General features: G+C 40.4%; 1 protein-coding gene across 1 annotated transcript in view; it reads right to left on the bottom strand.

The window, feature by feature from the left end:
- Window positions 1-12,166, bottom strand: part of LOC107294557 (7-dehydrocholesterol reductase-like) — a 21,133-nt gene extending 8,967 nt beyond the window's left edge. The window contains exons 1-6 of the mRNA XM_015823793.2: window positions 12,057-12,166; window positions 11,571-11,793; window positions 10,760-10,847; window positions 9,923-10,136; window positions 5,205-5,409; window positions 1,331-1,462 (exon numbers count right to left, since the gene is read on the bottom strand). Coding sequence (XP_015679279.2) covers window positions 1,331-1,462; window positions 5,205-5,409; window positions 9,923-10,136; window positions 10,760-10,847; window positions 11,571-11,793; window positions 12,057-12,139 — 945 coding nt within the window. The 5' untranslated portion in view covers window positions 12,140-12,166. The remainder of the gene's footprint in view (window positions 1-1,330; window positions 1,463-5,204; window positions 5,410-9,922; window positions 10,137-10,759; window positions 10,848-11,570; window positions 11,794-12,056) is intronic.
- Window positions 12,167-12,695: the final 529 nt, after the last annotated feature.

The following is a 12,695-nucleotide window of genomic DNA, read 5'->3' as shown; positions in this document are numbered from 1 at the left end:
CTTATGTTGTATTGCATCACAGCAGCAAGAACATTGATTGCTCAGAATTGGAAAAAAAAGACACTACCAACTATGGATGATTGGAGACATAAAGTCTCACATTTTGCAGAAATGGCTAAAATATCCGCATACCTGAAGGATCATTCACAGGAGACATTTATCCTGGTATGGAGAAGATGGATAGACTATATTCAGAAAAGATATGAATTGAGAAACTATCATCTCGCTTTTGATTAATTATTAAATTTTTATAAGTTTATTATTGTATTTTAGAGTTATAGTAACTTTATACTTGTTTATTGTATGAATGGATAGCTTTGGATAGATTAAAATTATTTTGTACTTATTCCTGGGTTTAGCTCTGGGAAGTCCAGGGGGGGGAGGGGGGAAAAGGATAAAAATATATAAGAATTGATGTGTTTATTAATTACGCTGGAAGTATATTTATGAGGATGATCCTGGCTGTTACCCCAAACTGCTTCCGGCTGGTGCTTGAGAAAGAGGTTGGGAAGTAGGGAGTGGAGGAGGAAGGTGGAGTGGTTGAGAGTCTAGAGGGAGGAAGGTGGTAAGTGAAAGAGGGGGAAGCAGAGAGGGGGCAGCCGGGACCACCCGTAAAGTATCTTTTCTTTTGTGTACTGATGTTTTGTATTTATATGCATCAAGTTTATGTTTATATTTTGTTATATTTGAAAACAATAAAAATTTTATAAAAAAAAAAAAAGGAACTGGCTCACATTTATGGATGTTTGTAGTGCCAAGGTCATATGACCATGATTTGTGTTGTTTTTACCAAAAAATGGTGTTTACTTGCAGTTTCCAGCAAAACACCCAATACTCTCAGCTGTCTTCCTAAACAACCTCACATTATCATCACATTTTTGTATATTTTCTATTTTTTCCACTTCATCCTGGTCTCTTCGTCCACATTCTTTGAGTCTCTCCCTCTCTACCCTTTTCTCTCTCTTTTCTTCAGCTCTGGTTGATCTCTGAAAGTCTGTGTTTCACTTTTTCAACTCTGCCATATAGCTATCAGGCACTGGCCTACAGCCACCACACAAAACATCAGCTTCCAGTTGTTTTCCCAGCTAACCTCCAACTGCCACATAATAGCAACCATCATACTAGGAGTTGCCCATTACCTCTCCAAAATAATACTGCCAGGGCAGTTTACTCCCTGAAGCAGTAGGCCCAAACATTAAAAATAAATAAATAAATCCTTAAACATGAACAGCCGTCATGATACCCCAGGTGCTGTCTTAAAGGGGGAAACATTCTATTGTTTCTAGAAGCAGCTGAATGCAAACAAGAGTAAATGCATATGATGAAATACCTGCAGAGTATAGAGATAGGGAAGCCAAACACAGTCTCCCCAGGCCAGATACCATCCAAAGTGATCATGAGCAATATCCATTGTTTTTAAATACCAAGTTTCATTCCAAAAAAAGTCCAGAACATACAGACCCTGAAAAATATACACATTATTATTACACTTATAAAAAATAGGCATGTGAATAAATGCTATCTTTGAGAGAGAGAGAAGCTCAAATTTATCTACATATAAAATGCAAGTCATAGTTTTTGGGATTACATTTACATAGGATTGATGATTAAAATTCTAAATTAATGATTCTATCAGCACTTTCACAGAGCCCTATAATTGAAGAACATGATACTCCAATGTCCTCTTTATCGCAAAGGTGCTTTTTCCAAAAGGCAACTGGACTTTCTTGGTTTTTTTCTTTGAAAATGTTTCATTTCTTATCCAAGAAGCTTCTTCAGTTTTAACTGTCTGGAGGGGAATGGAAGGATTCTTTGTAGTCATCTAGTCCAGGGATCCCCAACCCCTGGTCCATGGACCAGTACCTTGCTGCAGCATGCCCAAAACCAGTCCACACAAACAAGCAAAGCCCCATCCACGAGATGCAGGCAACACACAAAACCACACACCCTCTGGTCCACGGAAAAACCTCTCTCCACGGAACTGGTCCCTGGTGCCCAAAAGGTTGGGGACCTCTGATCTAGTCATTAGCACTCTCAGGGTTGGTTATTAACTCTAGAAGAGTAGTTGAGGCCACTTGGTGGTTTATCTATATCCTCAGAATCACTTGAATCAGAGGGCAAAGAGGTGTGGAATATTTTGGGGACTGCTGAAAGTATTGGGTTGTAGACAGGAGATACATGGTATCATATCCCTCCCCCTCTGATAAGGGGGATTTTAACACAGATGGCTACTTTTACCCCTCTTTCAAATCAATGATCCTCTCTGTCCAGAATGGGAACTTTGCTGTCTTCAAAAGAGTGACCCTTTTCTTTTAGATGAAGATGGACTGCTGAATCTTGTTCTGATGAGTTTGTTCTCCTGTGTGGTGCCTTGCGTTTGTGAAGTGGTTTTGTTTTCACAATATGCATTGCACCATGGTAGCACAGTGGTTAAATACAGTATTGCAATTGCTGCCAGCAATTCGGGATCTTGAGTCTACCTGCTCAAGATTGATTTAGCCTTCCATCCTTTCGAGGTCAGTAAAATGAGGATCCAGCTTGTTGGAAGCAATATGCTGATTCTATAAACTGCTTAGGGCTGTAAAGCACTGTAAAGTAGTATATAAGTCTAAGTGCTATTGCTATATACCAACGTTGCTCAGTTTGCTGTCTGGGTGTTTTATTCTTGTACTGGATAAGCTTCTACCTTAATGTATTCCTAGGTTTAAAGTTTACATATAAGCTGTGTCGGTTGAAAATCCTTCTGAATTTTTCAGTTATTCCTGCAATGTAAGGAATGACAACGCAACTGTTTGTTGTTCTCTTCCTTGTCTATTATGAAGGAGCTCCTGCTGGATCTTTTTGTGGTTTTCATGAAGGCCCCGTTAGGATAGCCACAAGTTCTGAGGGCTTCCTTGATATGTTTATGGTTGTTCCAGCAAGCGGGACTGGCCTAGGGGATTTTATAGGGGTTTTAATTACTTTTAATTGGACATTCTCAAATATTTCGTTTTAATTAAATTTTAACTAGGTGTAATATTATGTATGTTAGTTTTTTTTATCATTTGTCAGCCGCCCTGAGTCCGAAAGGAGAAGGGCGGGATATAAATGCAATTAATAAATAAATAAATAAATAAATGTTTTTGTTTCTTCTCTTTGCCCTCTTTGGTGATAGGCATACCTTCAGCCCGGTGGTGTAGGGTCCTGATTATTCCCAGTTTGTGGATCAGTGGGTGGTGAGAATCAAAATGTAAATACTGAGCAGCGTATAGGTATTCTATATACTTCAGTGATGAAGCTTCTGACTTCCTTGATGTGTACTTACACAATCCAGGAAGGTCAGACTATTTTCCTTAACATCTTCCTGGGTGAACTTAATATTTGTGTTGATGTGTTTGGTGAAGGCTTCCACTTCCATTTTCTGAGTTTTAATCTTGACTCAAGTATCATCCACAATGAGTAGGTAGAATTAGACATCCAATGCAAGCATCTGATTCCATCTACTCAAGGGTATAAATATGTAGATGAGACTTGAGTCAAGATTAAAACACAGGAAGTGGAACCCTTCATCAAACACATAAACACTGTGGACAGAAACATTAATTTCACACAGGAAGAAGTTAAGGAAAATTGTGTGGCTTTCCTGGATTGTGCAAGTACATATCAAGCCTCAACACTGAAGTACACAGAAAACCTATTATACAAACCTATTTACATTTTGATTCTCCCCACCCACTGGACCACAAACTGGGAATAATAAGGACCCTATACCACCAGGCTGAAGGTATGCCTACCAGCAGGGGGGGGGAAGGAACAAAAATATATCAAGGCAGTCCTCAGAACGTGTGATTATCCTAATCATCAAATCCACGAAAGGATCCAGTTCTTCAAAATGGACAAAGAAAAGAACAACAAATGGAGCAATGTTATCATTCCATATGTTGCAGGAATAACTGAAAAACACAAGAGGATTTTCAACCAACACAACATACCTGCACAATTTAAACCCAGGAATACATTAAGGCAAAAGCTTGACCACCCCAAGGACAAAGCACCCAGACACAAACAGGGCAATGTATATGTAGTACAATGCAGCAAGACATGTGCAGACTGGTACATGTCACAAACATATGACACAACACAGGAAAACCAACTCACCAGGACAGGATTCAGCAGTCTATCTGCATCTGAAATTAAAGGGTCAGATTTTTTAAAGACTGCAAAGATCATATTCCAGACAGAGAGGACCACTGGTTTGAAAGAAGGGTCAAAGAGGTCATCTATGTTAAAACTGAACAGCCTTATCAAAGGGGGAGGAATAGATACTACCTGTCTCCTGTCTACAATACAGTTGTTTCAGCAGTCCCAAAAAGGTTCCACGCCTATTTGGACTCTGAGATATAGATAAACCCCCAAATGGCCTCAACTACTCTCAGAGTAGTACAACCAACCCTGAAAGTGCGAATGACCAAATGACTGCAAAGAACATAAATCCTTCCATTGTCTTCACTTAGAACTGAAGAAGCTTCTTGGATGAGAAGCAAAATGTTTTCAAATAAAAACCAAGAAAGTCCAGTTGCCTTTTGGAAAAGCATGATTTTGGGACAACCATGACCTGGATGGTTGAGAATCTCCATAGCCAATGTTCTCTTTAATTTTAACCTTTTATTGTAAGTTAGTGCTTAATTATTACTACACTGTCAGAGAAACACTCCAATATATCTTCCAATATAATGAGTTATATTGAGATTTTCTATGTTTTTCTCATGGTATGAGTGGGGGAAAAAATCATTCCAAAAACACAGATGTTACCTATCTCACTCTGAAATCTTATGCAAGAATATTGTTTTGTGAACACTCGCATGAGATTTTGCTATTCTCATATGAGAACCTATGAGATTTTGAGGTTGAAATCAACAGCATATTGAGATATTTTGCAATTCCAATAATTTTGTGGTCATTATTTTGTGAAGAATAGCTTGTACACGGTGGTACTGATATAAGGAAAATTTTTGTGGAACTACAGTCATCCTGAAAGAGTTAAGAGACTGATTAAATTGCAGACAGATGTAAAAGTGGTGTAAGCATGTAGTTCATACATGTCTATATTTTTCTGTGTACACACACACACAAACACAAAAACATATGATGTATCACCTGAGGAAATTAATTGGGGAAAATTGTTATTGATAGCATTTAACATTAATGCACATGTTAATGTTTACCTGTAGGACATTGAGAAGTAGCATAGAATTAGTGACTTGTCCATACAATTCCTGTTGTTTTGCAGCATAGGATAAATTAATCAAAGTCCATCCTACAATTCCAGGTCGGCCATTAAAAAACAATTTGTAATCAAACCACTTTCCCAAGCGTGGATTAAATTCAATTCCCATCATGAAGTTATAGAAGAAATTGCCAGTGAATTTGCTAAAATAGAATATTAAAGAGTATTAAACAAAAGTTTCTTATACATCAGTTTGAAAACCAAATGAAATTGCAAGAGCACTCACAAACAAAATGGACATCATTACTGATTAGTCTGATGCAAATAATTGACATTAATTACAATGTTATTTATTTTCATTTCAGATATTTATAACCTGTTCAGTGTAATGGGGAGAAGGAATAACCTTTGTGGAACAAGAGGAAACCAATACAATGGTGAGATAAACAAAATCTGAGTCTGGGGCAGAAATATAATTTGAGAAAATATCTAAGATTTAACCCTCCCTAGTTCTCTTCAGGATAAAAGGGGGTAGAACAGGGGTCTTCAAACCTGGCCCTTTTATGACTTGTGGACATCAACTCCCAGAATTCCTGGGAGCACACTGGCTGAGGAATTCTGGGAGTTGAAGTCCACAAGTCATAAAAGGGCCAAGTTTGAAGACCCGTGGGGTAGAATATTCAGACTTGCAAGGTTCTGTTTCTGTAACCTTATAATAAAAATCGTATTAGCATTCATAACTTCCAGATAAGAGCTGACATTCATTACCAAAAGAATCTTCAACTGACTCCAAAAGGTGGATAATATCACTATTGACCTGGCTCCAGGATAAATGCAAGTAGTCTTTGATTTACCATTCAAAGTATGACAAAGCCCCTGCAAAGTACAGGTTCAAAGTTCTGATGGCTGGGCCCTGCCTCCGATCACATGACCACATTTCAGGTGCTTGGTGATGGTGCAGTGGTTAGAATGCAGTACTGCAAGCTAACTTACTGCTCACTCCAGGAGTTCGATTCTGAGCAGCTCAAGGTTGACTCAGGCTTCCATCTTTCCGAAGACAGTAAAATGAGGATCTAGATTGTTGGAAGCAATATGCTGACTCTATAAACTGCTTAGGACTGTAAAGCACTGTAAAGTGGTATATAAGTCTAAGTGCTATTGCTATATACCAACGTTGCTCAGTTTGCCGTTTGGGTGTTTTATCCTTGTACTGGATAAGCTTCTACCTTAATGTATTCCTGGGTTTAAAGTGTACATGTATGCTGTGTTGAGCCTGCTTTGAAAACAAATCTATCACAGTCCAGATGACCGTATTTCCCCTACTTTCAGGTAGGTCTACTATAAAGCCCATAGCAATCTTGGGAAGGGTCCGCCACCAGTTGTAATAATCCAGGGGGTTTCCCCGAAATTCTTTACATGATGGCACATAAAGCACAACTCCGGACATCGATTTCCACGTCTTGTTTCAATTCCGGCCACCAAAATTGCTGGCGGACGAAGTGTAGTGTTTTTAAATATCCAAAGTGCCCAGCCTGTTTTACATCATGGCCGTGTTGGAGCGCGTTAAGATGTAGGGTCTTGGGCAAGTATAGCTTCCCCCCCCCCTTGTAAGCCAAACCATCCCTGCATGTTAGGGAGGTTTGATTGTTCTTGAACCATTGGTCTGTGAGGAGCTCTTGTTTTATTTTCTTTGCCTCAGGGTCATTGCGGTTTGGGGCTCTTGAAGGTGGGACTCTGCGTGGCGTGAGTTGAGAAGTGGAGATAATTGCTTCATTAATCTCTTCATGCTGGCTCTTGTACTGGGGCAGTGTGGATAAAGCATCAGCTAAAGCATCAGTGTGGATAAAGCATCAGCTCTTGTACTGGGGCAGTGTGGATAAAGCATCAGGTATGTACTTAAGGATGAAATTAAAACAGTTAAAGTATTGTGCCCATTGTACTTGTTTTGGGGACAATTTGCGGGGAGTTTTCAGTGCTTCTAGGTTTTTGTGATCAATCCATACCTCGAAAGGCACCTTGCTCCCTTCTAGATAGTGACGCCAGTTTAATAGAGCCCAACGGATCGCGAAAGCTTCCTTTTCCCACACAGCCCACCACCTCTCATACTCAGTGAATTTTTCCAAGGTGTAGACGCAGGGTTGTAGGATCCCACTTTGGTTCTTTTGCAGTAGCACAGCTCTGACGGCCACATTGCTGGCATTGGCTTGAATCACAAAGGGCTTCCCTGGGCAAGGATGCTTTAAGACCGGTTCGACTGCAAATAGCCTTTTTAAATTCTAAAAAGCGGTGAAAGATCGTGAAGTTGGAATTGATTGATTGACCTTTTTCTCCTCAAAAAAACTTCCTTTGTTTCCTTGCAAGCGGCGACGGCAGATTGCAAAGGAGAAATGGCACGGGGCTGGAAGTCAGGTAAGGAAAGAAAGGCAATTTCGGGGGGGAGCGAGGATTTCTTTCCTTACCTGCCCCACTTGTTCCAAGGCCGCTGTCCGCTCAGATGCATTGCTCTTGCCAATGTCCCAACCGCCCACTTTAGCACCCTACCTCCCCGAACCTCCGGTGCTCCACCTGCTGCTTTGGTGGCTCTGTAGGCAGAACTACGAAGTTCTCTTCTCTGTCAGAGAAGAGAACATCACAGCTCTGCCTACAGAGCCACTACAGCTGTAGCTGAATGGGCAGGTGAGGGGGAAACCTGCCCCACTTGTTCCACAGCCGCATTACAGCAGCAATGGGGGCAATACGCGAGGCGGCAAATAGCTGCATCATGCCAAAACTGCCCATTTGCCGCCTCCTGCCCAGTGCCGCTGCCCTGAGGCCATGGAGCAAGCCGGGCGGTGGTAAGGAACCGGCTTGTTCCGCGGCCCCATGGCAGCCGCATTGGGTGCGACATGCGAAGCGGCAAATGGAGGCAAACAGCCACATCATGCCAAAATCGAGTGTCGTGCCTCCGTCCAAGCCTGAATCCGAGGAAAACATGGAATTCTCTGTTGAGGCCCAGGAGAGAGTGTCTATGGCTTCAGAGGGTTGTAGGAAGGAGCAGGCTGAGGCAGGCCAGGGCTCTTCAGGTTTGGAACAGGGAAGGCAGAGTTCAGGTGAGGAGCAAGGCCCCCCACCTGATCCTAGAGCAAGGAGAGCAGAGAGCAGGAGAGAACAACAGAGGCAGGCTCATTTGCTCGGGAGGAGAGCATCCTGCCCCACTCCACAAGGCACACCTGGGGATTAAGATTTAAGGAGACACTGTGTGCGTGCTTTGGTTGAACTCTGGCCAGCATATGTGGCAGCTTTTGGGGACCATTGGCAGTGATTAACGGACTGTTTCTCTTGCCAGATGACTGCTTTGCCTCCATTCGGGGCTCTGGGTCATCACACCGAGGGGCTGACAGGCTGTGGCTGCTGATGGACATAGTTGACCCCCATGCGCTCGCTGTGTGCAGGGGCCGATGGTGTCAGGCAGCAGCCGCTCCGGGCCCTGCATCGCCTTGCCTTGCTCTGCAGCAATGGCACCCCTGCCCTGCCCCCTTGCCTCTACTCATCCCGCAGGACAAGCCTCCTGCCTACCGTCCCACCTGCCAGAGACCCCCTGGATCTCCCCCAACCCTGCCTGACCCCAACAGGCATCCCTCCCCACAAGCAACATCGAGGTGGCCACGCCCACTCTGGCCACACCCACCCAGTCTGCTGTGACTTCAGCCACACCCACCAATTAGCCACACCCACCAAATGGGCCATACCATCCAATGGGCCATGCCCAGCCAGCACCTGGTGATACATAAATGAGTTCTGGGTTGCAGTTTAGGCATTCGGTCTCTAAAAGGTTCACCATCACTGATCTAATCCAATGTCTGCAGTCTTACCTGATTCTGAGAATGATGAAATATAGTTGGCTGTTATAGGTATATTAATAGCACCTAATTTTAATCCTCTAATGACCTAGTTAGCAGTTTTATATAAATGCTAAACAACATAGTTGAGAGAAGGAATTTAACAGCCTACAAGACTGAACACAAGCACCATAATGCTGTTCTCTGGAGCTGATTCAGGAGATAGAGAAAATCTAATTATATGAACATTCTGATCTAGATAATCCATTCAGAATGATACCATACCAATGGTATCAAAAGCTGCCAAAATATCTATGATTTGTACCAACAAAATTGCACTTCTCCAGAGCACATCATCTGTCAGAACAAACAAGTTTCAATGTCAAAACCAGAATGATATCAAAGTGGAATGGGTGCACATAATTCATATCCTTCGAGAATGCATGAAGCTGAAAAGTCATCACCTTCTCAAGAACCTTGCTCAAGAAGAGGATACTGGAAATAAGACAATAGTTCCAGGCATATCTTCTTTAAGAGTGACTGAATTACTGTTTCTTTCAAGACACTTCAAGGGGACATTTCTGATATAAAAAACATGGTTACCCTATTAGACCCCACCCCCCATTAGAAGACCTTAATGCTCAAGACAGGCAGGCAGAATCTGTATATGATAAGCTGAACACATACAAATGATTTTCCAACATCATCAGACCTTAGGAATTGAAATGACACACTTAGATATTTATGATCTTCAGTAGCAAGTAAAAGTACAATAGCAAGAAAGGCAGAGAAATAGCTTCTGGGTTAATTAACTTTACTGATCAGAAAAGAACATTCAGTCCTCATCAAATTATCATCACATTTATAGTAATATAAATTATAAATAATATCAACATACCAGTCCTTTGCATTAGAAGGGAAGAAGTAGGCTTTTAACCAAACAAATATGGACATTAAATAGCCCAGAATATTTGCACACCACAAGATTGGAATCCAGTTGTCAAAAATGATAGTGGGCGAGAACCACTGGAAGTAGTAAACATTTGCAAACCAGAGGGCATGCGTTATAAACCAGGCTTGTAGTCCGTTGATCTCATATTTGAGTACTACACCTGAAAGGAAACAGAGGATGACGATGATTCAGAGGCTGTCCAATTCCAAAAGAACTCTGGATGACAGAAAACAGAAACAGAAAACAATAGGCTTTCTGGGGAAGGCATGATGAGCTAAACACAACTGTGGTAAAGACCAAATGTAAATAAGCCAAATGTAAATAAGTGTTTACCACGCATACAATAAAACTGCATTGCTTTTATTTTGAAGCTAACAGCCCTTTTTTCCAATTTACCGGTATGTATGTGCACCAGTGCATGTTTACACAGGTTAATTGCTCAGCCCTGCCCCAGAGGCTTTGAAGAAGATAGACACAAGTTACAAGCAATGAATGTGGGTGTGTGTGATTATATATCAGCAAAGTCCAAGGCATTTCAAAACAGAGAAAAGCAACATTACATATCTCCAAGTGTAACAGGCAGCAAGAAAAAAATGTTATTTTTAAGACAAAAGGACTTCTAGGAGCCACTGAGGGTGAGAGGGAAATGCAGGCCAGCATATGGTAGGGATCAGTGATTGTATCATTTAATTAGAAACATGCTGAATAAGCAGATAATTGTTTTTAGGCATGCATTTTTTTTCCTTAATTTTTAATTACTTGATATAATAAAAATGGTCTTACCAGCAGGTGAAATGGCACCTTCTTGTTCTCCTCCTCGAAAACCAGGAATAAATTTATGACAAAAGTCAGGAATCATAAACAAAAATCCCTGTAACGGAATGAACGTATAAGCCAATATCTTTACAATTGAATTAAAGTTGCACAATGGTACAATTGAAGGAAGATAAATTATGGATTGACCATATCATTATTTTTTCATAACTGACATTTACTCATATCCCAACCTCTCATAATAGTGTAGCTGTTTAAAAATGTAGCTGAAATATAAATATGGAACTGTGAATATTTTAGTAAAACTCATTTGGGGACATAGAAATTGTAGAAAATATTTAATTTCTAGCTGCCAATACCATAATGAAATATTCATATAGAAATAATATCGAAATAACAACTAAAGATTGAAGGTGAGCCTGTGTTAGTTTATTTCAAATCACCATCTAGCTCTGGGTAAGGAACCTATTGCCCTGCAAATATGGTTGAAATAACAACCCCTGGCATAGTCCATAAGCCTAGCCAATGGTAATGGGTTTTGGAAGTTCAGTTTCATAACTTCTGGAAGACCACAAGTCTCTCATTTTCTTCTGTCAGTCATAATCTTTTGGAAGAGATCAAGACAAAAAAATGTCTCAAAAGAAACCAGGGATATTAGTTGTTAGCATTATTCCCAGCAACACCCAAACACAATATTGCTAGTAACTTATATTGCCATATTTTCACATATAGAGCTCCAATTTTAGAATGCAGTTTTAAAAACAATCTTAATTTTGATCCAAATAACTGGATTCCAACAGAGAAGCTTCATGACACGTACCTGGAATATTACCCAAGAAAAGTAAAGGATCAGAATTTTCCAAGAGAAAGAGGGTGTCTTGTCCCAGATATCTAAGAGGTGAACTTTTCCCGTAAGCAACTGGATGGCTGGCTCACTCAAAGAGCAATGGTACTGATCACATGACATTACAAAATAGTAGACCATAAAGGGAGAAGAAAAGAGTAGATAGATGACACTTATCAGAGAAAACCAATCAGCCTTCCTGAAAAAGACACATAGAGATTGTTACTCACCCTCCAAAAAAAGAAACCTCAAAACCCTACTGTCAATGATTGACTCTGAACAGAATTATGATTTGTATAATTTTAGTGTGTTGTTGCCCTTAACACCCCTTCTTCCTTTGGATGTTAAACAAATGCCCCTAAAATTCAGCAGTAGCTGCCTATTTTACAGAACCAGCCCGTACAGTTCTTCATAAGCACAGGTATTTCTCAGCTATAGTCACTACATGGCAGATTTTCTTACCATGCTCTACCCCACTGTCCAGGAGAGGCTTCATTTTGACTTTTTCCTCCTTCAAAAAATTGACTGTCTTTATGAAATGCCATTGGAAGCTGCAGAAGAAGAGGTGACACAAATATATGATAAAATTCTTGAATATAAAAGAACCTTTCTTTTGTGAAATGTTATGTGAAATTATGCAATATGCAACTCTACTTGATTTTTTTCATAATTAATTCTGCTTTTAACAACCTTAGGAAAAAATAAGGCAAGGTTCATGTGGCATAGCTAACTAACTGTGGGAGAGGAAAAAACCTCAGCTTTTGACTAAACTTTTCTTGCTTATTGACTCTTTTTGATACAATTAAGGCTAAAAAGAATGATAGTTATAAAAAGTGTATTAGAAATAAATATATATGTACTTGCATAATGTGTGCATTAATTATATGTAGAACTGTAACTATTTATTATTGAAGCCATATAATATAGTTTATACATTATTTCTATTTTTTCTGTTGTGTTTTTCCACAGGAAGAGATTTCATAGTCCTCATACACCAGTAGGTGTCAGCATTGGATCATTTTCAGATTTTCTAATCTTTTTCATCCTTAAAGGGTTAAAGTCACCGCTTCCAATAGCGAAAAGGTAGGGGGAAAACCCTCC

This window comes from Protobothrops mucrosquamatus, unplaced genomic scaffold (assembly GCF_001527695.2).
Source record: "Protobothrops mucrosquamatus isolate PMUCROS unplaced genomic scaffold, P.Mucros_1.0 scaffold1989, whole genome shotgun sequence".
In the NCBI taxonomy this organism is placed as follows: domain Eukaryota; kingdom Metazoa; phylum Chordata; class Lepidosauria; order Squamata; family Viperidae; genus Protobothrops; species Protobothrops mucrosquamatus.
The sequence above is the reverse complement of the archived record's forward strand: the minus strand, read 5'-3'. Positions and strand labels throughout refer to the sequence as shown.